Source organism: Cervus canadensis, chromosome 15 (assembly GCF_019320065.1).
Source record: "Cervus canadensis isolate Bull #8, Minnesota chromosome 15, ASM1932006v1, whole genome shotgun sequence".
NCBI classification, from domain to species: domain Eukaryota; kingdom Metazoa; phylum Chordata; class Mammalia; order Artiodactyla; family Cervidae; genus Cervus; species Cervus canadensis.
This window is the reverse complement of record NC_057400.1, coordinates 18,147,016-18,174,860: the sequence shown is the minus strand read 5'-3', so window position 1 is coordinate 18,174,860 and position 27,845 is coordinate 18,147,016. Positions and strand designations below refer to the sequence as shown.

At 38.2% G+C, this 27,845-nt stretch overlaps 1 protein-coding gene across 1 annotated transcript in view; it reads right to left on the bottom strand.

The window, feature by feature from the left end:
* The window catches only part of THSD7B (thrombospondin type 1 domain containing 7B), a 993,808-nt gene that overhangs the window by 247,997 nt on the left and 717,966 nt on the right, over positions 1–27,845 (bottom strand). The window contains exon 14 of the mRNA XM_043487921.1: positions 11,823–12,086. Within this exon, the coding sequence (XP_043343856.1) occupies positions 11,823–12,086 (264 nt within the window). The remainder of the gene's footprint in view (positions 1–11,822; positions 12,087–27,845) is intronic.

The following is a 27,845-nucleotide window of genomic DNA, read 5'->3' as shown; positions in this document are numbered from 1 at the left end:
AATACTACATCTGTTTGATGCAACACTTCAGAGAAAATTTGCCTAGGGCATATATGACAAAGTGCTTTGGTTCAACCTGAGACATAAATTATAAAAACACTGAAAATGACTATAATGACCTTCAAGATAACTATTATTTTTGTCCTGCTCAAAGCCCCATAGGGGACAATTGCTGGGACAGAAATGGGGAAAATGGTGTATTTAAGATCTCTGTGCCTAAAATCCACTGTTCCACCCTTTTGTATCATGTCAAGAGTTTGAAATTTTTTTAATATTTTAATTTCTTCCAATGAGATAAGATATCAAGAGTAAGGTATGTGGGCCTTGAGATTTTATTCCTGTTAAACAGGTGTTATAAAATAATAAAAGCAAAGCCCTGAGCAGATTGCCTATATATAACATGCATTAAAACAGCTAAAATCTTAACCTTAACCTTCCCCAATCATGTCTCCAATATCTAAGAAAAACCTACCAAACTTGTAAAATTAATTGATTGCTACTTACATAGATGACATAAGTGAAAAGGAATAGAAGAGAAATCTGGAATGAAGTCCCTGGGACTTAATAGTCTTAGATATGAGGATAAGGGCCTTAGGGGGATACAGATGGTACTATTTTTTGTTTGTCTGTTTGTTTTTTCCAAGAAGAAGCCCTTGGCAAAGAAGAAGGAGGAGAATATAGAAAGTAAAGCGCTGGTAGTATAGATACTACTGAAGATAATAACTGAGTATTTTAGTCTAACAAACTCATTGAGGAGGACATGGCAACTCACTCCAGTATTCCTGCCTGGAGAATTCCACGGACTGAGGAGCCTGGCGGGCTATAGTCCGTAGGGTCACAAAGAGTTGGGACGCAACTGAAGCGACTTAGCTAGCAGTAGCAGGCTTAGAAATATAATAGATGTTTTGGCAAATAATTAAGTACAAAGAGGAGAATCAAATATTTTACAACTCGCATGAACTATAGGAATTTAAGCCAAATTTGAAGTAGAGGGGGAAAAAATGGACACAAAAAGTATAAAACTGAGTACAAGGCTGAAATCAAGGGTAGAGGAGGCTCAAATTTTCGTAAGGAAAATAATAGAACAGGGGGACTTCCCTGGCAGTCCAGTGGTTAAGACTTTGCCTTCCAATGTAGGGAGTGCAGGTTTGATCCCTGGTTGGGGAACCAAGATCACACACAACTCCTGGCCAAAAAAATCAAAACATAAGATAGAAGAAACACTGTAACAAATTCAATAAAGATTTTTAAAATCACCCACAACAAAAAACAAAATCTTAAAAAGAGAGTAGGTAATAGAACAATAACTGAAGAACAGTAATTGTAGCCAATATTATCTGTAGACCAACACACAGAATATGGAAAGCAAACACAGTAAAACTATAATGTGGGTTAAATCAGGGTAGGAAATATATTCCACAGTTACATCCCTACAGTGTCTGACCAAGCTCCTGAATAGCATCACTATATGAAAGGAACAATGAGCTGTTAAGGGACCCATCCTCACTGGGCTCTGTGCAGCTTGGCCTGGGATTCAGGTCACTGAGATGCTACCTTGTCCCAGTCTGGCTAGAGTTAGTCAAGAGGAGGTTAGCATAAAGCCATGGAAGTGCCCAATTCTGGCAAAAGCCCATAAATATATATTAAAGAGTAATTTGGTACTTTAAAATAGAAGTGGGTATTGGGCATCAAAATGAGCTCATGTGCATGCATGCAAAGTCACTTAGTCATGTCCTACTCTTTGTGACCCCATGGAGTGTAGTCTGCCAGGCTCCTCTGTCCTTGGGGATTCTCCAGGCAAGAATATTGGAGTGGGCTCTCATGCCCTCCTCCAGGGAATCTTCCCAACTTTGGGATCAAACCCATGTCTCTTATGTCTCCTGTGCTGGCAGGCAGGTTCTTTACCACTAGCACCACCTGGCTGAGATCAATCCAGAGAAAGCTATCTAGTATCTTTTTTTGTGTCATAGATTTACTAGACTAGTAGAGAAGAAAGGAGAAGATGCTATAGGTAGAAAACAATATACCACCCCCCAAAATCCCTCCTGACACCCTCATAAACAACTAAAAGGAGCTGGATGGATTTCTGTAGTTACCCAGTGTTGATTAATGGATCAGGGCCATCCCGAGGGATGGCTCCATGTAGCTGGATGCTGAGGGGGAAATGTTTGGCTCTTTTTTGTTTAGCATTTTGATTAACACCTCAGACGAAGACACAGATGGCAAGCTTATCAAATTTGGGGATGATATAAGGCTGAGAGTTATAGCTAATATGTTGGATGTCAGAATCAAGATTTAGAGAGCTTAACAAGCTGGAATAATGAGCTACAACTAAGAATATGAAAGGCAACACAGTGGGAAGCATAGTTCTGCATTATGGTGTCCAAAAGATAGCTGAACATATATACTCAGAATAGGGTTCAAAATGTTATAGCCATTCCTAAATAACAGGCTTCAGAATTTTTTTAATGCAAACTGAAAATACATCAACAGTCACTATACATTAAACATTTAATTAAATTTTAATATAAACTTCATCTACCAAGAAGTATTTGAGATGGTTGACAAGACAGAACCTACACAAAAATACTATTAAAATGGTCCAAAGAATGTGGAAAAATAGAATACAATATTAGAAATATTGTACTTCCATTTATACAAAAGACATTATCTGAGCATGTACTCTGGCTGAAAGAGTATTTTTTGCCTATTGAACATTTATTCTTTAAATTTTAGATTCTAGAATGGCCTTCTCTGATTCCCCAATTTAAATGATGCTTCCTTTTACTATTCTTTTATAGTGTCCTGGTCAAGTTTGTCATACCACTTAGGACAAATTGAACTTATATATTCTGTGTTTATATTTTCTTAATCTCTCTTGTCACTAGACTGCAAACTCCATGAAGGCAAGGACCAAGTGCTTTGTCTAAAACTGTGTAATCAAGGTGTAGCACAGTACTTGACACATAGTAGATTTCAATAAATAAATCCTGAATTAATGAATAAATAAGCTAAGAACTGGGGACTAACAGTTTGGAAGAAGACATGTAAAGAGATAAGGTCTGGAATACCCTGGTGTACCCTGCTGGTCTAGCGGTTAAGACTCCCTGCTTCCACTGCAAGGGGTGTGGGTTTGATCCCTTGCGGGGAAACTAAGGTCTTGCACGCCTTGTGTGGCCAAAAAAAAAAGGTAAAGTCTAATATGAATAATGTTCTACATGAAAGTATGACGCTGTTTCTGTGAAAATATAGAATTGGTCTAGTGAATGTGGGGAAAAGGCTCTTTGAAGAAATCAGCTTGATTTCTGGCTCAAACACATGAACAGGAGTTCACTTGGAAAAGAAAAAGACACCAGACAAAGGAAAGAACATTGGCAAAGGATTGAAGTCACGCAAGGACAGAAGGTGCTTGGGGAACGGTGGGAGGAGCCCAGTGTGGACGTGGCATCTGGTACAGGAAAGGAGGGGCTGAAAGTGACATTGGGACATCTTGTTCTCTCAACTATCATTGAGGCACTAATTGCCAAAAGGAAACATATTGAAGAAAAATAAGCACAATAACGAAGAAACTAGAAATTGCACATGAATCAGAACACAAAACACTCTGGATAACCTGGAAAATAAAACATTTAAAGATTTATTGATATTAATATGAGGGGCATTACATATATTTTCAGATTTTGGAAGTGACCTTAGGCAGACAATATTTTTAAATCTATTTTAATTGAATAAAGTTAATTTGGAACCAATGAAGGAAGGCATTTTGATTTTAAAAAAATTAAAATCTTTGCCATTTTTAGAGTACTTCAGCTGATTGTTACAGTAATAAACTTCTAATTGGTGAGAAGATTTAAGTAGAAGGAACATGACTCTTCTATTACCATTCCAAATAAAAATATTTCTTAGTCTGAAGGGGGTCATCACTTTCCCCTATCAATGCCATCTGTATCACCCACGTTGCCACCTGTAAGCTATTCTAAAATCTATATTCCAAAACTATAATTACAGAAATTTCTCTCTTTGACTTCAAATATTTTCAATTGTGTGGGTTTTTCACATCTCTAATAATTGTTCCGCTCAGTCCTCAAACTGTTCAATACTGAGTTTTCCACTTTCTACTCTCAAGCTTGTACCTTACCCTTATTAATGTCAACATCCATCACTGACCTAGTTTTCAAAAGTTCTCCCAACTCTGCCCTGTTTCCCCAACTTTAATAAGTGTTATCCCTCCTGACTTTCAAATACTTTCTCCTCTTCCCCTCCCCATGGACTCTCATTTTTCATTCTCATGGGGACTACTGCAACCCTCTTCTGATGATTTCTCCACCTTTCTCTTTTATCTAATCTAACCTCAACCCTGGAGCCAGAAATACTTTGCTAAAATAAATACAGAACCCTAGCACAGCCCTGGTTAACCACCCTACTTTCTAAAGCAGCAACATCTTGAGAGTTCGGGATTTGGAGAATCAGTCCTGAAAGGCATCATTAGGACAAGGACTTCTGGGGTTCTCTTACCCTCTGGCAATCTTATCTATGAGGCAGACTCTTTGCGACCCACAGACTATAGCCCACCAGTCTCTTCTGTCCATGGGATTCTCCGGGCAAGAATATTGAAGTGAGTTGCCATGCCCTCCTCCAGAAGATCTTCCTGACCCAGGGACTGAACCCACGTATCTTATGTCTCCCTACATTGGCAGGCAGGTTCTTTACCACTAGCACCACCTGGGAGGCAGCCTATAGGGACCATCTCTTAATACTTTCAATGAGTACATCCTAGGTATCAATACTTCATTCCTCTAACTGCCAGGCTAATTTGAAATATATATGCTATATTTTATTTATCCACTTATTAGCAAATGAAAATATGGGATGTTTCCACATTTTGGCTTTCACAAGTAATGTTGCAAAATACTTGTGTTTTATGAGAATATATGCTTTCATTTCTCTTGGGTGTATATTTCATTTCTGTTGGGTCATATGGCAATTCAGTTTTTATCTTTTTTAAGGAACTGTCAAACTTTTTCAAAGTAATTTTATCATTTTACATTCTCATCAGCAATGTATGGAGATTCCAGTTTTTTTACATCCTTACCAACACATTGCCTTTTTGACTAGTGGATATGAAGTGACATCTGATTACAGTTTTGATTTCCATTTCCCTAATGACTAATGATATTGAGCATCTTTCCAGAAGTTTAGAAGCCATGTGTACTTAATATATCTTCTCTGGAGAAATGCCTATTTAAATTATTTGACCATTTTTCAACTATGTTGTCTGTTGTTGTTGACTGAAAAGACTTTATTTTGGATGCAAATCTATTCTTATCAGATACACATTTGCAAATATTATCTTCCATTCTGTTAGTCTCTATACATTCTATTTGCTTTCTTCATTACATTTGAGCCATAATACTTTGTCTAACAATTTGCAGATTATGGTATCAACTGTTTACATATAAAGCCTATTGTGCAGACACTACACACAGAAAAAAAAAAAAGAAAATAATACTTTGTGAGTGGTTCTAATACTTGAGAAGTTTCCAATTCTTTTTCATTTGCACATCTTTAAAAGGTTTAGTTGCAAAAATACAACAGCCTTACCATATTCTGGTATGCTAAATAATGGCCTCCAAAGGTATCTGAATTCTAATCTCTGGAACCTCTGAATGGCTCCTTATATGTAAAAAGAGACTTTGCAGGTGTGATTAAATCAAGGATATTGAGGTAGGCATATAAATCTGGGCTATCCTGAGTGCCCTTACAAGAGGAAAACAGAGATTGGGACAGAATTGACATTAAAGAAGTAATAAGACACCAAAGCAAGATGCTCTATCACTGGTTTTGAAGACAGAGAAAGAGGCCATGAACCAAGGAATGCAGCTCTAGAATCTGGAAAAAGGTCAGGAAATAGATTTCCCTCTAGAGGCTCTGAAGGGAGTGAGGCTCTGACTGCACCTTGATTTTGACTCAGTTATACTGATTTTGGATTTCTGACCTTTAGAAGTGTGAAAGAATAAGGGTGTCATCTTAAGCAACTAAGTTTGTAGTATTCTTAGAGCAGTCATATGAAAACTACTACATATATGTCCATGAAAACTCTTTACATAGAAGCATAGATTTATATTCTATGTTTTGTTAATTATGAGAATGTATGATGCGCTGACTCTTTGCCAGGTGTTTGCGGCCACACAGTAATGAAGTAGACACAGTCCCTCCCTTAAGGATGCCATACTCCTCTGGGGCAGGACAGACTAGACATACAGCAGGTAAAATATGAGAAGTACTAGGATTGGGGCCTGATTTTTAAAGGGATATACAGCAGATATACTTAACTCCTAAAAGGTTCTAGGATTTGGGAAAGAACTGTCTAGCAAGATTGCCTGGAATTTCCCAGAAAGGGTGACATTTCTAAACTAAGGCCTGAAAGGTTACTAGGAGTCTACTAGAGAATTAGGTTGCAAGGGGGAAAAATTAAAGTGTGTATGTTGACAAGGCAAAAGCCTCATGAGAAAGAATGATATGCATTGAGATATGCAAGATTCTAAGATGGCTGGGGGTCAGCATGGGAAGGAAAAAGGATGAGGTTTCAGGGGTTAACAAAGGGCAAAATCATGAAGGGTCTTGTATGTCACACTAAGTGGCCTGGGCAGTCAGTTGACAATGAGAGTTTAAAAACCTACGGCAGTGATCATCATACTGGCCGGTGGGAAAGACTGTTCTCATTGAAATGGGACCAAAGGATGGTGGAAGGAAAGACTGAGAAAGGCCAGGTGGTGGGTCCTCACTGCCGTGGATCTAAGGGAAAGGTAAGAAGTCTGAGCAAGTCAGGGAGAACCACTGGAATGGAGAAACATGGATAGAGGATCGAAGCATCTCTAAGTAGTGATTTCATATGAATTTTTATAGCAACATTCATAGGAAAAATGAAGCAAAGGAAGCAAAATCTCAACATGGAAAACACAGAAGCATACCCATCTTGTCAAACTTAATTTGCTAAGGAGTAGACACTATTATTTCTTCTCAAGTGATGATTTGAAGAGCTTTTCAATATCTGAAAAAACATACAGGTGCAGAATATTTAGGAAACAGGTCATTTGGCAAAAGCTGCAGATGACTAAAGAGTTGCTATTTCCTTCTGCAAGAGATATAATTACTCGGTCTCTCTGCCTGATGGACTCATAAAAGAGAGCTCACAATACATTTAAAAGTTTGTCCTATCTTTGATACACACAACTCTTTGCTAGGACACTTCATAAAATGCTCTCTTAAACAATTCAGTTAATAAAGATATAAATTTCAGTCTCCTATCTTGGCCAAAATAAACCAGCCCATAAGTAGTTGAGCTAAATCTTTTCAATAACATAAAATTCAATATAGTCATAGAAACTAAACTTTCTAAAGGTACTAAGATTAAAGTCACATTTTATCAGTAACTGCAAGTACATGAAATATTATTCTTTAAATCACAAAGATTTCTTAGACTATTGTGCTTTGTTTGCTATCCATACCTCCTTATATGTAACAGCAAATTAGTCAAATTGCTCTACTAGACTTAAGTTGCAAATGCCAAGTTATTTCTGGGTGAAATATTAATGAAGATAATTAATTGTCTATCAAACTCAATCATAATTTATCTGGAATCCGATATGAAACAGATTACATTTTCACTTTATAATCTGATGAATTAAAATTTTATTCACATAGTTTTCACTGGATCACTAGGAAAATTGTTTTTCTGCATTTTTCCCATTCTTTCAAAAATATCACTTGTCTACTGGTAGCAATACAATTTCATTCCAGTACAATTAGGACTCCCCCAATCCAAAACTTTTTTTAAGGGCAAAATAGAACAAAATATTCTATTTTGTCTGACCCTGTATTTTAGTCAATTTCTCTGTGGCTCCATATTTACTGTACTCAGCTATTCTACCCAAACAACTCTTAATACACACACACACACTCAGAGCTTTTATCAAGGCATGCATGTTGCCTCTGGGCATATCTAAACTCATCTTTTCATTCATTCAACCAACATAACTGACAGTCTATGGTGGGCCAGACCCTGTGTTAAGCCCTGGGGATGGAGAAATGAACTTGAGTCAATACACCTGAATTGAAATGTACCTGATTCAATAAACAATCAGGTTAGTAAGAGAAACAGAAAATTATATGGCTAAAAGAAAATCTAAATATATCGATAAAGGGAAAAAAGGATGATCCTCTCACCTACCCTGGAAATGGAAGTAGGAAAGTGCTTCCTGGATCAGGCATCACTTTGTCTTATACCAAAGGAAGAGGAGCCTCATGAAAGGAGGAAAAAGAGTGTGCCAGGTGGAATATGTAGTCATGGAACTCCTTTGGTGTCCTGTTAAGGAGCTGATACATGCAGAAGAAACCAGGAGAAACTGCCAGCACAGCACTGGCATGGTCACACATGTCTTTTAGTGTGATGATTGATGGCTCTTAGGGAATAATAGATATCAGGCGGTTAAGACAATATTGTAACATCTGTCACTGTGTGTAGTAGACAGCAAGAGGACAAGAGAAACTTGAGAAAATGCTTAGGAGGCAAACTTATTAAGACCTGATGGTCTAGTCATGTATTTACAAATATGTTTTAAATACCTACTAACTTTCAGGCATCATTCTAGGTGCCGTGGATATAGATGAAAAGAAAAGTAAAAAATAAAAAGCAGTTCTTTCTTTATTGGAATTTTACTATCCAATCATAGGAGAGAGAGATAAAGTACTTTTAAAATGTAAATGCATAATATTTTAGTTAGTGATTAAGTACCATGAAGAAAGATAAAGACGGGTAAGGGGAATAAGGGGCTTCCCAAGTGGCATTAGTGTTAAAGAACCCATCTGCCAATGTAGGAGACATAAGAGACACAGGTTAGATCCCTGGGTGGGGGAGATCCCCTGGAGGAGGGCATGGCAACCCACTCCAGGAGAGTCCCATGGACAGAGGAGCCTGGAGGGCTACTGTCCATAGAGTAGTGCAGAGTATGACACAACCAAGCAACTTAGCAGAATACATGCACAGGGCACAGGAAGTGATGAAACGATGATTTATCAGAGGAGTTGGGCAAAGATTCGTTATGAGCAGAGACGGGAATGAAGGAAGGGATGAAGGCAGGACATAGGGGAGAGAAGAATGGAGTATGTTGAGGTGTGGGGGTGCGTTCATGTCCTAGTCTTTGAAAATAATATCACCGGGATAAGAGACATAATTGGAAGTAACTCACCTAAAGTATCATTATTTTGGCACATTCTATTCTGTTGACTGAATTAGATAATCATCCAGAGTCAACATCTGGCCTGTTGGCACAGGCCAACACAAATTCCACTCTTGAGTGTTCTGTTTGTTTTAAATGAGACATAATTTTAATACTGGTCCCCTCAGTGATATTCCTAAAGACAAAGAGACCTGGCTAATATTATCCATGGTTTGAATATTCCATACAATCCTTTAGCATAGGTAATTCAGAATTTACTGAATTGTGATGCCCACAGCTATATGTACAATCTATGTGCCCGTCAACAGATGAGTCAAAGAATTTGTGGTGTATATAAACAATGGACTATTATCTAGCCACGAGAAAGACATTCACTGTTTGTGACAATGTAAATGGACCTAGAGGTTAGTAGCTGAGACAAGTCAGACAGAGAAATACTGTATTATATCAACTTATACGTGTAATCTAAAAGTGCCAAACTCATAAAAACAGTAAAATGGTGGTTTCCAGGGGATAGGAGTGGAGGGATAAGACAAGGATAGGATAATTTTTTTTAACAGTATGAACTTGGAATGAATAGTAAAGAAGCCAAAGAGATCTAATGCACAGTGCAGTAATATGGACAACAATATAGTTTTATAACCAAACTTACTGAGACTAAAATTATTCCAACCACTGAAAAGAAATGATGATTATGTAATATCATATGTGGTTATCATCACTACAATTGCAATCATATTACAACCTACAAATGTCTTGAATTAAATTGTATACCTTAAATTTATGCAATGAATGTTATACATCAAATATATTTCAAGAAAATTTAAAAAATAGACCACTGTTTATACTAAGGGCTTCTCAGGTGGCTCACTGGTAAAGAATCCACCTACCAAAATGCAGGAGACTTGGGTTTAACCACTGGGTTGGGAAGATCCCTTGGAGAAGGAAATGACAACTAACTTCACTATTCCCGCCTGGAGAATCCCATGGACAGAGAGCATGGAGGGCTTCAGTCCACGGGGTCACAAGAGAGTCAGATACAACGTAGTGACTAAGCAACTGCAGTGGGTAGCCGTTCCCTTCTACAGGGGATCCTTCTGACCCAGGGATCAAACCAAGGACTCCTGAATTGCAGGCAGAAGAATCTTTACCATCTGAGTCATCAGGGAAGCCCTAAACAACAATGTATTTTAAAGGTGAAAAACAAAGATCAAAGTAAACCAACTCTGCTGCTGCTGCTGCTCAGTCATTTCAGTCGTGTCTGACTCTGTGTGACCCCACAGACGGCAGCTCACCAGGCTCCACCGTCCCTGGGATTCTCCAGGCAAGCACACTGGAGTGGGTTGCCATTTCCTTCTCCAATGCATGAAAGTGGAAAGTGGAAGTGAAGTCGCTCAGTCGTGTCCAGCTCTTTGCGACCCCATGGACTGCAGCCCACCAGGCTCCCCGCCCATGGGCTTGTCCAGGCTGGAGTGGGGTGCCAGTTTTTCCCAAATGGGTCCATCACTGGTCTGTGATGTGTTTAATGTTTCTGAAAGTAAAATCACTGAGTACAACACCGCAGACTCACTCAACAGGCAGTGCAATGACTGTGCTAACTAAAAATTATTAAATCTTAAACTGCATTCCTATCATGATCCAGGCATAGCCTAAATAAAATGAGCTGATACATTACCAATATAGAATAAAGACAAACTATCATTTACTTGTGTGTTAAAAGTGAATTCAATTTGTTATTTCTGGTATTATTGAGAAAACTTACTAGAATACAAAAGCCTTGATGATAGTGACCCAAATCTATCAATTTTATTTTTTTTAGAGTTTACCACTCAAACATAAATTCTCTCTATTCGTACCTTCTATAAAATCCCTAACTTCTTTAGTTTTTGTTTGTTTAAAGGTAATTAAAAACCAAAAAGCAGAGAGGAACTCAATAAGCTCCATTGCTATCAACAGTCAAAGCCTCCTCCATCAATGTTGACATCAACTGTATTCAACCATCATTCTTTCCTCTGTTCACCCATATCTTTTAAATCATGTCAAGGTTCAAAAATAATAAAAAAGAGAGTCTTCTCCCTGATTAAAGTTTCAAAAATTCTTCCAGCTTGCCTAATTTCTTTCCTATAGTTCTAGTCTTAATTTAGGTGTATTTACACATGGTACTGTACAACATTTAATATTAACATTTTCATTGGTATTTTGTCAACACCTTTATAAGACATTCAAGGCCTGATGCCTTCTATATATGTGATTAAAGCACCAATAAACAACAGAAAATATATTCATTTGTGCTGGGCTTTGGCTTTCTCAGAGAAAGCCTGTGCTGACACATGGGAGCAAGTGACCAGAGGTGAAGTATAGAGAGAGGTGAGTCAAAGCTCCCGAACACTCACATTCCAGATAAGCAGTGAGATATGGATATGTGCATTTCCTATATTCATCCTTAATGAGAGGCAGCGTGTTTTTGACAAAGGAAAACTGAAACAATTACTAAGAAACAAGGCTATGCGTTTTAGACCTGGGACACACATCCTGGGCTATATGTCAGTGTTCTCATGTGTTACTCCTCACCCATTTCCTTACCAGAACTGTTGCAGTGGACAGGGTCAACAGGTCTTCCATTTTTATCAGAGCAGGCTATTGCTCGAAAGCGCATGCCTTCTCCACATTCTGTGGCGCCTGCTTGTATCCGCAGTCCTCTGTGAGGCTCCTTTCTGCTTTCAGGAAGGATGCAATCTGACCAATTTCCATAAGGATGAGATGTAAACACATCACAAGGACATGGTTCTGTTTCCACTAGAGGGTACAAGTCAGCATCCTGGCATTTCTCCTTCTTTCTGCTTTTCCCTGTTTCAACAAGAGACATGGATGTGTTAATTTCACATCTGTTGTTTTGTTAAGTTGTTCACATTTCAAAGCTCTTAGGCAATTAAGTAAAATAAAATAAAGCCTTTCTTTTTTTTTCACTTTTTTTTTCTTTAACACAGAAGTAAATCCTAGGACAATGAAGCAATTCCCACAGCAACTGTGAAATTTAATTGGGGGGGGGTGGCGGGAAAGGCTTCATGTTGGAGAGTGGCAAAAAATACTTAGAAAAAATTTGCTACAGTGGCTTTACAACTAGAAAAATTCTTGTTGATTTTTATTGATGTCTTTATAATTTGTTGATAAAAACTGACTATCTTGTCTCCATTTTCCTTGAAATTAATGGTTTCCAGGGAAGCGAACAAAATGGGGTAAGTATAACTCTGCCCTTTTTTCAATTAACTTTTAAAAAAATAGTTTATTCAAGGAAAAAAATTATATCCTCCCAGACAGTGGCCTTGGAGTTAGCCTGAGTGTCACCTGGGGTGTGGTGGACAAAGTGTAATTTATTTTGGTTCCTGTTATCAGGAACTCAGAAATGCTGACAGAAACAATATATTGAAATAAATGCTCAAAGCAAGTTGGGTAATTTAATCTGAGAAAAAGATATGACTTGCACTTTGAGAGACCTTTTTAACTTAAAGATTTTAGAATATGACCTTACATTATCAGTTGACTTTGATGGACCTTTTAGGTGTAATCCCAACTTCTGAGTGATGACAATGCATTTTTCAAAGCTGTGAGTACTTGATAATTATGTTTAACGGATTCTAAAACAGTCTGTAAGTTGACTCAACTTTGCTACTAACACACTTCCTCTAGATTTTTAATTTTCCTAGATCTAATAATTTCTCTTTGTTTCTTCATTAGTGGGCCATTAGTGAGAGTCGTGGCTGGTTATTTTAAATAGTAGGGAGCTTTATTAATCTATTTCCAGTTTTAAATGGCTGTTTTGGAAATGCTTGCTATAAGCTGATACACAGACTACTTTCTCATTGTGAAATAGCTTACATGTGCTATGTTGCTCAGTAATGTCCAACTCTGCAACCCCATGAACTATAACCCGCCGGGCTCCCCTGTCCATGGGGATTCTCCAGGCAAGAAGACTGGAGTGGGTTGCCATGTCCTCCTCCAGGGGATCTTCCCAGCCCAGGGATCAAACCCATGTCTCCCTCATTGCAGGTGGATTTTTGACCCTCTGAGTCACTAGGGAAGCCCATGAATATTGGAATGGGTAGTCTATCCCTTCTCCAGTGGATCTTCCTGACCCAGGAATCAAACCAGAGCCTCCTGTGTTGCATGCAGATTCTTTACCAGATGAGCTATCAGGGAGGCTCCAGATAGTTTACATTACACACAATTCTACAGTTGTCACCTGGAGGACTAGCTGTATCTCTTCTGTGATGCTTCTGGACACAATAAATAAGGATTCCTATAGGTTCTGAAAAGATCTTGTAGAAGCTTTGGCCACACCACTGTCTCTCTAGGGGGATATGCTTCTTGCATCTACCATTAGGGCCACTTGCTGAGAATAAGTTTGAGGAGCACTGCTTCTATCTCTGCTGTGAGCATTTACTGCATGGGAGACATATCAGTGGGGGAGGAGGATTAGTACCTTCTTATCAGCATTCAACATACCCAAGTATCTGGTGCTTCTCAAATGTCCAAAAAGTACAGTTTTCTCCATCTCTTATGTGTCCATTCTCTTCTCAATACACTTAACCCTAGATTTTGAGTCTACCTATTCCTTAAAACTGCTAACTCTTGCAGAAGTAATAACGTCCTGAACAATCTTTTACTTTTATCTTTCAAACTTGATATTCAATGATAGCCTTGGAGCACTGGCTACACCATCATTCTTGAAATATCCTTTCATACCTTACCTTTCTGTCCCTCATCCCTGCTCCACACCCCCACCATCTTTCTGGGCACATCTTTTTTTGTTCATTTATTTGTTGAATTCTTCTCCCTCTGTACCTCTCTTAACTGATGGGTTTCCTAAGGGCATAGACCTAGATTCTCTTTTCTGAGCCTCACAAAGAGTATTATCTTCTGTACCCTTTAAGTCCGTAATTATTATCTTCAGCCCAGATTTCTTACTCAAACTTCTGGGCCACAGAATGGAAATCTACACCTAAAGGATCAAACTCAACCTGGCAACAGCCATACTCACTCACTCTGACCATCATAACTTTTCCTTCTCCTTCTAAATTTCCCAGTTTTACCAATACTCATATTTAGCCCTCCACCAAATTCCCAGCTTAAATCCCTATATTGGCTCCTTTCAAGATTTTATTGCCACCATAACTCACTCTCTTCAATCCTTTCCCTGCACTTCAGCCAGGACCAACTTACAAAGTTAGAAATCTGATCATATCATTCATCTACTTAAGCCTTCCAGTGGCTGACCACAGTTCATGGAATGAAGTCTAGACTCTTCACTCTGGTCATCAAAGTTCCATAGGATTGAGTCTGTTGATATTTGTCTCATAACTATGCTGTACCACTCTGCCTGTGTCATGTTAAAAATAATACTGAACATGTTTAGTTCCTAAAAGCCACTCATTTAACTTCTGGTCTTTGCATATTCTATTCCAGGAATGGTCACCAGTTCTACCCTCTCTCTATAGCCTAGTTAACGACTACCTGTCCTTTAGGTCTAAACTGGGATTACTCTTCCAGAAAGTCATCCTTGAACATACTCTTCATCTCCTTTCTAGAAGAGGTATTCTTCTGTACTTGGGTAGCACGTGATAGGTAGAATGCTGGCTCTCCAAGAATGTTTACATCCTAATCCCTAGAACAACTAAACATCTATGGCAAAATAAACTTTGTAGATGTAACTAAGATTATGGATGTTGGGATGAGATCATTTTGAATTTTCAGGCTGCGTCCAACATAATCACATGATCTCAAATTCAGAGAATGTTTCCAGGTTGAGTAGAGTCAGAGGGGATATAACTGTGACAGAATAATCAAAGAGATACAATGTTACTGAATTTCAAGACTTTGGAGGAAGAGAACCATAAGCAAGGAATGTAAGCAGTCCCTAGAAGCTGGAAAAGAAAACACGTTCCCCTAAACCGTCTAGAAAAAAATCCTACCTTGCCAACATCTTGTTAATAGCACTGTAAAATCTCTGACTTCAGACATATAGCACTGTAAGATAATAAATTTGCATTGTTTACAGTCATAAAATTTGTGGTAATTTGTTACAGAAGTAATAAAAAAACTAATAAGCACTCGATATAACAGCTATTGTAGCAGGTACTATACTGTGTTGTCACTATCTATACCAAAACTATCTAAATTATACTGGAAGCTCTTAAATTAAAATCAAGTCTATCTATTCCTTTGTAGAGCTCCAAGGTCTACAACACACAAATGATAAAAATTGTTCCTTGAATAATTGAACAAAGTTTTCTAAAAAGGTGGAACAAAAAGGAAGACATAAGAGAGAGAAAGAATAGGAATAAGGAAAATGCTCATGTACAATGTAACCAAGTTACTGGCAGAACAAATATTCTGTAAAATATATGCTGTCTCTATGTTTGTGATATCCTTCTTAATTACATGCGATCACTGTTTGAAGAAGGCTTGGAGCAAGTTAGTTAATGCAGAGATAATTCTCACAATAAGAAACAAATTATCGGTGGTCCTTAACTTTGACTGGAAAATTCTGAAAGAGATGGGAATATCAGACCACATGACCTGCCTCTTGAGAAATCTATATGCAGGTCAGGAAGCCAACAGTTAGAACTAAACTTGGAACAACAGACTGGTTCCAAATAGGAAAAGGAATACATCAAGGTTGTATATTGTCACCCTGCTTATTTAACTTATATGCAGAGTACATCATGAGACATGTTGGGCTGGATGAACCACAAGCCAGAATCAAGATTGCCGGGAGAAATATCAATAACCTTAGATATGCAGATGACACCACCCTTATGGCAGAAACTGAAGAAGAACTAAAGAGCGTCTTGATGAAAGTGAAAGAGGAGAGCGAAAAAGTTGATTTAAAGCTCAATATTCAGAAAACTAAGATGATGGCATCTGGTCCCATCACCTCATGGCAAATAGATGGGGAAAGAGTGGAAGCAGTGTCAGACTTTATTTTTCTGGGCTCCAAAATCACTGCAGATGGTGATTGCAGCCATGAAATGAAAAGACGCTTACTCCTTGGAAGAAAAGTTATGACCAAACTAGACAGCATATTAAAAAGCAGAGGCGTTACTTTGCCAACAAAGGTCCGTCTAGCCAAGGCTATGGTTTTTCCAGTAGTCATGCATGGATGTGAGAGCTAGACTATAAAAAAGCTGAGCACCGAAGAATTGATGCTTTTGAACTGTAGTGTTGGAGAAGACTCTTGAAAGTCCCTTGGACTGCAAGGAGATCCAACCAGTCTTTCATAAAGGAAATCAGTCCCAAATATTCATTGGAAGGACTGATGTTGAAGCTGAAAATCCAATACTTTGACCACCTGATGCAAAAAACTGACTCATTGGAGAAGACCCTGGCACTGGGAAAGATTGAAGGCTGGAGAAGGGGACAACAGAGGATGAGATGGTTGGATGGCATCACCAAATCAATGGATAGGAGTTTGAGTAAACTCCGGGAGTTGGTAATAGACTGGGAGGCCTGGCGTGCTGCAGTCCATGGGGTCGCTAAGAGTCGGACACGACTGAGCAACTGAACTAACTTGGATTACATTCTAGTCATAATCAGTATTAATCTTTGGATTCAGAACCAGCTAGTATTTTAAAAACATTTTAAATAATCAATCTCCACTACAACTCTGAAGACATTTTTCACCTTAAATTAGAAATTTGTAACTTATTCTATAAAAACACAAATCTACAATATTTAAAAGGTATTAGTTATCCAGTTATTTTGAATATACCATTATTTAGTAACCTAAATATTGTTATTTAGTAATTTAGGTAGATTTTCTAGTTGATAGACTGATAATTTACAGTACTGTATAAGCAACTGCTTTAGTTATCACTAAATATAAAACTTGTGATTATCTAGTTTGCATAAAACACAGAGAACACTCAGATACTAAATTGAAGACTCTAGTTAAAAAAAATGGAAAAAGAAAAAATAAACACTTTAGATGGTCCCCTATACAATGGAGGGCTGGTATTCATGTTTGTATGCTTCTCTGTGTGTGTCTATGTTCCAGAATAACATTGCTTTATAGTCTAAGCCCATTTTTTTTAACACTATCATTCATGTTTGTGATTGCTTATTAAATTTACTACAAAATTACATGGGAGAAACCAAAACACAAGCATTAGTATCACAACAATAAAAATAAGGCTTCAGACGTGCACATTTTTCACTACTTATTTTTCTACCAAAGATACAGCAAACAAAAAAGAGCAAAGAGTATTTTGCTCTCCATTCAACTTTACAAAGATTAACCCACTGTAGTTGCTGACTGACAATGAACTCAATGTTTCAGACAGGGGAAATTAAAGACAATGACAGAAAACAGACCCTTAGACAGTTACATGCATTTCAGAAAGAATTCCAATAAATCACACTTCTTAACATCTTCCAATACATAGAAAGCAGTACAATCATTACGTTGAGAATTTTGTTTTTTTGTGACTACTGGTAAGCTTCTACCAGATGTATGCTGACTGCATTACCTAACAAAAGTTCAGTTCAGTTCACTCAGTCATGTCCGACTCTCTGAGACCCCATGGACTGCAGCACACCAGGCCTCCCTCTCCATCACCAACTTCCGAAGTTTACTCAAACTTATGTCCATTGAATTGGTGATGCCATCTAACTGTCTCATCCTCTGTTGTCTCCTCCTCCTACCTTCAATCTTTCCCAGCATCAGGGTCTTTTCAAATGAGTCAGTTCTTCGCATCAGGTGGCCAAAGTTTTGGAGTTTCAGCTTCAACATCAGTCTTTCCAATAAATATTCAGGACTGATTTCCTTTAGGAAGGACTGGTTTTATTTCCTTGTAGTCCAAAGGACTCTCAAGAGTCTTCTCTAACATCATAGTTCAAAAGCATCAATTCTTCGGCACTCAGCTTTCTTTACAGTCTAACTCTCACATCCATACATGACTACTAGAAAAAACATAGCTTTGACTAGATGGACCATTTTTGGCAATGTAATGTCTCTGCTTTTTAATATACTATCTAGCTTGGTCATAACTTTTCTTTCAAGGAGTAAGCGTCTTTTAATTTCATGGCTGCAATCACCATCCGCAGTGATTTTGGAGCCCCCCAAAAATAAAGTCTGCCACTGTTTCCACTGTTTCTCCATCTATTTGCCAAGATCATAGTTTTCTGAATGTTAAGCTTTAAGCCAACATTTTCACTCTCCTCTTTCACTTTCGTCAAGAGGCTCTTTAATTCTTCTTTGCTTTTTGCTATAAAAAGTCATCTGCATATCTGAGGTTATTGATATTTCTCCCAGAAATCTTGATTCCAGCTTGTGGTTCATCCAGCCCAGCATTTCTCATGATGTACTCTGCATATAAGTTAAATAAGCAGGGTGACAATATACAGCCTTGATGTATTCCTTTTCCTATTTGGATCCAGTCTGTTGTTCTATGTCCAGTTCTAACTGTTGCTTCCTGACCTGCATACAGGTTTCTCAAGAGGCAGGTCAGGTGGTCTGGTATTCCCATCTCTTTCAGAATTTTCCACAGTTTATTGTGATTCACACAGTCGAAGGCTTTGGCATAGTCAATAAAGCAGAAATAGATGTTTTTCTGGAAGTCTCTTCCTTTTTCGATAAACCAGCAGATGTTGGCAATTTGATCTCTGGTTCCTCTGCCTTTTCTAAATCCAGCTTGAGCACCTGGAAGTTCACAGATCACATATTGTTGAAGCCTGGCTTGGAGAATTTTGAGCATCACTTTACTAGTGTGTGAGATGAGTGCAATTGTGCTGTAGTTTGAGCATTCTTTGGCATTGCCTTTCTTTGAGATTGGTATGAACACTGACCTTTTCCAGTCCTGTGGCCACTGCTGAGTTTTATAAATCTGCTGGCATACTGAGTGCAGCACTTTCACAGCATCATCTTTCAGGATTTGAAATAGCTCCACTGGAATTCCATCACTTTCACTAGCTTTGTTCGTAATGATGCTTCCTAAGGCCCACTTGATTTCACATTCCAGAATGTCTGGCTCTAGGTGAGTGATCACACCATCGTGATTATCTGGCTCATGAAGATGTTTTTTGTACAGTTCTTCTGTGTATTCTTGCCACCTCTTCTTAATATCTTCTGCTTCTGTTAGGTCCATACCATTTCTGTCCTTTATTGAGCCCGACTTTGCATGAGATATTCCCTTTAAGTCACATACAACCTAGCTTTTGCCACTACCTCTTTGTAGCAGTTCCTTAGAGTTATCTGAGATGCTATCTCCTGGGCTATAGTTCTCATTCAGACCCTGGATAAAGCTTAACTCACAACACTCATGTTGTGCATTTGTCTTTCAGTTGAAAATTTTGGTGACCACAAAGGTACCCAGAATAGACTTGTCTCATTTGCCTGAACTCTATCTGGGGCCTTGATTCCCCAAAAAGGCCCTTTGGGCTAGTCTACCCCCTCAAGACGGTCGGGTCATGGTGGAGACGTCTGAGAGAATACGGTCCACTGGAGAAGGGAATGGCAAACCACTTCAATATACTTGCCTTGAGAACCCCATGAACAGTATGAGAAGGCAAAATGATAGGATACGGAAAGAGGAACTCCCCAGGTCGGTAGGTGCCCAATATGCTACTGGAGATCAGTGGAGAAATAACTCCAGAAAGAAAGAAGGGATGGAGCCAAAGCAAAAACAATACCCAGTTGTGGATGGGACTGGTGATAGAAGCAAGGTCCGATGCTGTAAAGAGCAATATTGCATAGGAACCTGGAATGTTAAGTCCATCAGTCAAGGCAAATTGGAAGTGGTCAAACAGGAGATGACAAGAGTGAATGTCAACATTCTAGGAATTAACAAACTAAAATGGACTGGAATGGGTGAATTTAACTCAGATGACCATTATATCTACTACTGTGGGCAGGAATCCCTTAGAAGAAATGGAGTAGCCATCATAGTCAACAGAAGAGTCCGAAATGCAGTACTTGGATGCAATCTCAAAAACAATAGAATGATCTCTGTTCATTTCCAAGGCAAACCATTCAATATCACGGTAATCCAAGCCTATGCCCCAAGTAGTAATGCTGAAGAAGCTGAAGTTAAACAGTTCTATGAAGACCTACAAGACCTTTTAGAACTAACACCCAAAAAAGATGTCCTTTTCATTATAGGTGACTGGAATGCAAAAGTAGGAAGTCAAGAAACACCTGGAGTAACAGGCAAATTTGGCGTTGGAGTACGGAATGAAACAGGGCAAAGGCTAATAGAGTTTTGTCAAGAGAATGCACTGGTCATAGCAAACACCCTCTTCCAACAACACAAGAGAAGACTCTACACATGGACATCAACAGATGGTCAACACTGAAATCCGACTGATTATATTCTTTGCAGCCAAAGATGGAGAAGCTCTATAAAATCAGCAAAAACAAGACCAGGAGCTGACTGTGGCTCAGATCATGAACTCCTTATTGCCAAATTAAGACTTAAACTGAAGAAAGTAGGGAAAACCACTAGACCATTCAGGTATGACCTAAATCAAATCCCCTATGAATATACAGTGGAAGTGAGGAATAGATTTAAGGGACTAGATCTGATAGACAGAGTGCCTGATGAACTATGGATGGAGGTTCATGACATTGTACAGGAGACAGGGATCAAGACCATCCCCATGGAAAAGAAATGCAAAAAGGCAAAACGGTTGTCAGAGGAGGCCTTACAAATAGCTGTGGAAAGAAGAGAAGTGAAAAGCAAAGGAGAAAAGGAAAGATATTCCCATTTGAATGCAGAGCTCCAAAGAATAGCAAGGAGAGATAAGAAAGCCTTCCTCAGCGATCAGTGCAAAGAAATAGAGGAAAACAACAGAATGGGAAACACTAGAGATCTCTTCAAGAAAATTAGAGATATCAAGGGAACATTTCAGGCAAAATGGGTTCGATAAAGGACAGAAATGGTATGGACCTAACAGAAGCAGAAGATATTAAGAAGAGGTGGCAAGATACACAGAAGAACTATACAAAAAAGATCTTCATGACCCAGATAATCACAACGGTGTGATCACTCACCTAGAGCCAGATATCCTGGAATGTGAAGCCAAGTGGGCCTTAGGAAGCATCATTACGAACAAAGCTAGTGAAAGTGATGGAATTCCAGTTGAGCTATTTCAAATCCTGAAAGATGATGCTGTGAAAGTGCTGCACTCAGTATGCCAGCAGATTTATAAAACTCAGCAGTGGCCACAGGACTGGAAAAGGTCAGTTTTCATTCTGATCCCTAAGAAAGGCAATCCCAAAGAATGCTCAAACTACCGCACAATTGCCCTCATCTCACACGCTGGTAAAGTGATGCTCAAAATTCTCCAAGCCAGGCCTCAGCATTACGTGAACCGAAAACTTCCAGATGCTCAAGCTGGATTTAGAAAAGGCAGAGGAACCAGAGATCAAATTGCCAATATCCCCTGGATCATTGAAAAAGGAAGAGACTTCCAGAAAAACATCTATTTCTGCTTTATTGACTATGCCAAAGCCTTCGACTATGTGGATCACAATAAACTGTGGAAAATTCTGAAAGAGATGGGAATACCAGACCACCTGACCTGCCTCTTGAGAAATCTGTATGCAGGTCAGGAAGCAACAGTTAGAACTGGACATGGAACAACAGACTGCTTCCAAATAGGAAAAGGAGTACGTCAAGGCTGTATATTGTCACCCTGCTTATTTAACTTATATGCAGAGTACATCATGAGAAACGCTGGGCTGGAAGAAGCACAAGCTGGAATCAAGATTTCTGGGAGAAATATCAATAACGTCAGATATGCAGATGACACCACCCTTATGGCAGAGTAAAGAGGAACTGAAAAGCCACTTGATGAAAGTGAAAGAGGAGAGTGAAAATGTTGGCTTAAAGCTTAACATTCAGAAAACTAAGATCATGGCATCTGGCCCCATCACCTCATGGGAAATAGATGGGGAGACAGTGGAAACAGTGTCAGACTTTATATTTTTGGGCTCCAAAATCACTGCGGATGGTGATTGCAGCCATGAAATTAAAAGACACTTATTCCTTGGAAGGAAAGTGATGACCAACCTAGATAGCATATTAAAAAGCAGAGACATTGCTTTGCCAGCAAAGGTCCGTCTGGTCAAGGCTATGATTTTTCCAGTGGTCATGTATGGATGTGAGAGTTGGACTACAAAGAAAGCTGAGCGCCGAAAAATTGATGCTTTTGAAATGTGGTGTTGGAGAAGACTCTTGAGAGTCCCCTGGACTGCAAGGAGATCCAACCAGTCCATCCTAAAGGAGATCAGTCCTGGGTGTTCATTGGAAGGACTGATGCTGAAGCTGAAACTCCAATACTTTGGCCACCTCATGCAAAGAGTTGACTCATTGGAAAAGACCCTGGTGTTGGGAGGGATTGGGGGCAGGAGGAGAAGTGGATGACAGAGGATGAGATGGCTGGATGGCATCACCGACTCGATGGACATGAGTTTGAGTAAGTTCTGGGAGTTGGTGATACACAGGGAGGCCTGGCGTGCTGCGATTCATGGGGTCGCAAAGAGGTGGACACGACTGAGCGACTGAACTGAACTGAACGGAACTGACCCCCTCAGGGAGTCCAGACTGCTGGGTAAGTCTCTCCTAGGTCTTGGATCTCCTATGTTGGTTCACAGTTCTTAAGGTTTTGTGTGTGTGTGTGTGTGTGTGTGTGTGTGTGTGTGTGTGTGATTGTTAAACTCCTTGCCATGAAGAGTAAGTTTTCCTTGAACTTAGATTCAAGAAGAGGTAGCTTTGTTACCCGGATGAAAGACAATAGGAAGATTTTGCTCAGCCAAAAGCCACTGAGTGGGTTACTCCAGTTAAGAGAGGTTGGGAGTTTGCTCAGTTGAAATACACTGAGTGATCTGGACTGGATGGTTACATAGGAAGCTGGACTGGCATCTTTTCTTGAAAACTTTAAGCAGAGTTTGTCTGAATAAGTTACCATGTGAGTGCTTTCAGCTCCAAAGATAAGAGACACAGCTTTTTCCAACCCGTTAGAGCTTTCTTAGTCAACTGGGAAACTTATGACAGTGGTAAAGGCAAGCCCTCACACCATGCAGTGGTCCCATAAGGAGACCCACTCATTAATTCAAAGAAATTTGCTTTGGGGACACATATATCATTGGTCATCTAGTGTTCCAAATGTCCATGGAAATTTTATACTGCCAGAGGGAGAAACAGACATGTGAAAGTGCCGAGATGAATCCAGGATGCTTCCTAGAGGTGTTAAGCCCAACAGCACACCATCCCACCATGCACTCTTTTATTCTGACAAACTGACATTGAAATGGGAAACCAAGGCTTCAAAGCAGAAGAAAGTGGTGTCAGATAAACCTCTGACTCATATCCTGCCAGGTTCATATACAGCTTATACTTGCAAGTAGTTTGGAAATTAAGAAAACTTCATCCTGAAAAAGGTCATGATGGGACTCTCCTGACATTCCAACAGTGGCTTTTACATATGCAGTTAGAGAAAAAGCTGGCTTTATAGGATATTCTTTCAAAATTCTGACCCTAAGGGAACAAAAGTCCTTTGAAGAGGAGCTTAGGATGATCTCCCCGAGTCTTTGAGATGTAAATGTTCTACCAGATCTTCTCAGGAAACTCTTATCTAGACCATCTCCAATTTTGGAGATTGAAAAGGGGGGGCGGGCAGCTTTTATCCAAGAGTAAACTCATTGCAACAGTTATTATAAACTAGTGAGTTTTATATTATAATACCAGATTCATGTCTTAAGTTTTAAAACGAAGCTGTGAGATCTCTGATTATATGTCTGAGTATATATTATAGAATATTATATGTTTCTACCTTTGGTGAAAATTAAACTGTAAAAGAGACCTATTTAATTGGCTTAAATACAATGAAGTGCTTCAAGAAATTCTCAGAAATACAAATTAACCCAATTTTTTTAAGATCACATGATCGAGGATTAATCATTACCCAATAAAAACCAGCTTATTGGCTTAACTGAAAAACCAACAGCGTGACAACATTACATGTGAAAATGTTATTGTATCTATATTTACTGAATATCAAAAAAGATCATGATACCACTAACAAAATTTGTCAGCAAGAAAAAAGATATTTTCATAAAGAAATTTCAATGCAAGCATGGTAGAATATTTTTATGTGAATGCTAAGAACGATTATGCCTTACTCTATTTCTACTTAAAAATAGTTTCTCTAGATCTTCTGGTAAGCTGAAACTTTAGAGTTTTACTAAGTTAAATGATAGGAATTGATTGACTGTCTAGATTATTTCCAAATAAAACACAGGAAAATTTATAGTTGCTTAGCAATTAAAGTCTCAAATTTCATATTCTTACAAAAAAAAATGTTTGGTTCACTGGGTACATGTCTTGTACCACACTGGAGAAAAAATTACATTGTGGAAAAATGTGTGTTTATAGAGGTAACAGAATATGTTCATAAATTTGCAAATCAGGCATGCTAATGTGACAGTTCACAACTGTTTTCTCTTGGTTTTCACTAAAGATGGAGTTTTTAAGGTTTGAAAATTATGATTAATATATGAAATTAGAACCACTAAAATAAAATGTTTTCATATGCAAAAAAAACTTTTAAAAGGGTAAATAGAAAGGAAATGCATTCTATTAAGGGAAAACAATGTAATTATTTTCAAAAGAGAGTTTAAGAGAAAAAGAAAAAAGGGAACTCAAAGGATAAAATCTAAAACAAACAAGACAAATTATAGGCTTATGGAAAAGAAATCTTGAGAAAGAATTTGATGTATGGTCAGGGCTGGCTAAGATTAACATGAACTTAATTGGTTGAAAGAATCCTAATATTAAAAATAAACTTTTGCAAAACTAGAATTTGAATCTCTCTGTTACGATCTCTTGCTAATGTTGGCATTTCTCAGAGAGCCCTGGAAAAATCAAAGAAAAATAAAAAAAACAAAGAAAGTTATTAAACTATTTAGGTTTACTTGATATATTAAATTATATGATTAACATTGTTAAATAAATGATGATGAATCTTCAGTAATATTGTATGAGTAAATATTGTTAATATAAATATTCTAGAGTTTATATGAAATTGCTAAATTTTAGTTGTTCTATTATGTTATCAGTTATAGTCCAAATTATCTTAAAATGTAACAGAAATAACCAAATTTCTTTGTCAATAGTAAACAGATCCTTAAACATGCTATTTTAAAAGTCTTTTGTCATTTATAGTTATTTTACTCTATTACTTTTATTAAACTTCTTCATCTTCAAGAAGATTCATAGAAATGGCTTTTTTGGGGACAATTACACGTTTTTTAAAAATTTCATTTATTTTTTTATTGAAGAATAATTGCCTTACAGACAATTATAGGTTTTTGACAACTTTCAGATTATACTACTCAACTGGGTAAGAAATTAAAGAATTCTAATGAACAATCTGATGACTTCATAAAATTGTTAACAGGAAAGCAACAAAATTAACTGCATAGGACTGAATGAACTGATGATAGTGTTATAATTTTTTTAGGCTTTTTCTCTAAAATATCACTGCTTACCTGTTTTCTAAATATAAGGAAATCTTTCTTGCACAATGACTAACAACCATTTGATAAATTATACCTTTGTAAGTAGAAGTGAAACATTTATCTTTTTTTTTTCTTTTTTTCCTACCAGATCCCTCCAGAACTGGATACTTCTTATTCTTATGTTCATGGAAATATAGTTATTTGCGTAAGTTCAATAAAAATCTGTTCTCCTTTTAACAGGGCACAATGGGAACATTGGTTATATTATCATAGCTTTGACTGGAATGTTGTGTTTGAGGGTAAACATAGAATCAGATATAGCCAGTCAGCTTTAAAAAACTAATAGAAACTTGGCGCATGCGTGCTTGCTCTGTTGCTCAGTTGTGCTCATGCGCATACCCAACTCTTAAAGATCCAATGGACTCTAGTGTGCTAGGCTCCTCTGTCTATGGGATTATCTTGGCAAGAATACTGGAGTGGGTTGCCATTCTCTGCTCCAAGGGATCTTCCTGACCCAGTGATCCAGCCTGTGTCTCCTGAGCCTCTAGCTTTGTCGCAGGCAAATTCTTTACCACTGAGCCACATGGGAAACCCCAAGAAAGACTTTATGAAGCCATGAAACCCCTTAGAGTGACAGCCTATTCCCTTATTTGCAGGGTTCTCGGCAACCTTGGCTGGTGGCTCAGAAGGTAAAGTGTCTGCCTGCAATGCAGGAGATCTGCGTTCAATCCCTGGGTCAGGATGGTCTCCTGGAGAAGGAAATGGCAACCCACTCCGGTATTCTTGCCTGGAAAATCCCATGGATGGAGGAGCCCAGTGGGATACAGTCCATGGGGTCACACTGACTGAGCAACTAACACTTTCTTTTCTTTCAGCAACCTTATCAGGTGAATAGGAAAGGACTCTCAAGCTATTTTGCGGACTTGAGAAGAGAGGAATTCACCCAAATCTATAGGTACCATAGGTAAATCTGATGGCAAGTCCTAGGCATACTTTTCCTGGCTTTGAGAAGTCTTATAAACTTTATTCTGGGACTGTTTGTAAGTTTAAAAAAGAAAAAAGCAACCAAATTTAAAGAGCCTATATAAACAATTGCTATTCTTGGTACACTTATATAAATAATCAGGCCACGTTTATTGAAACCAGACTTACTTTGCAAATAAATTAGTCTTAGTTTGGCAGTATTTGGTGGAAATGAGGATAATTTTATAGAAAAAAATGCTTCAGTAATACACTTTTATAGTCCTAGATGGCTCCTGTTGATATATTATATTGTCACAGAAGTTTAAATGAATTGTTAAAAGGACATTTTAAGCTTGTTTCTGAAGTTTATTACAGTAATCTGTCTCTGGATAAGGATCAGATATCCCATGAACTACATTCCAGAGAATATATACTGGAAAAAAAAATATCATTTAAAGGACTCTCTCCAACCTAGATGGAAAGACCCTTATCAGCTACACTTAGCTTGTTTATGCACAACAAAACTAAAGGGAATTGACTCTTAGATTCATATTTCCCACTTAAAAAGGGCCCCTGAACTAGACTTGTCTATAGAGAGGATTGCTAACCTCAAACTCACCTTGGCACAAATGCTCAAACGAAGAGAAACAACATCCACAATGGGAAGAGAAGATGAGGGCATCAGAAGCAGATATTTATTCCAAAGTACCAGAGCAGATCTTGATTTCTTGGGACTTCTACATAGGAATCAAATATTTTTCTAACACAGGCACAATCCTATGAAAAATTTTAAAAATCTAATGTTTTGATCTATGGTCAATTATCTATGTCTAATACTTCTAGTTTACCTTGGTAGATTTCTCCTAACACTCTGTTTGGATGGTCCCTTCAAAAATTTTAACATAAATATGAATTTTCTATCAAAGTTATTCAAGCTCAAGCAGAACAATGAGCTAAATTTCACTAGAAAAACATAACCTCCCACTTATCAGGAGGAGCCTTTCCTCAGCTATGGACTGGATTTATATGGCAACAGTCACTTAAGTGTAATGACTTAACTGGACTTGTTAATAGAACACATTTAATCACCCACATTAAAAACAAAAAAGAAAATCAGATTTCTGCCT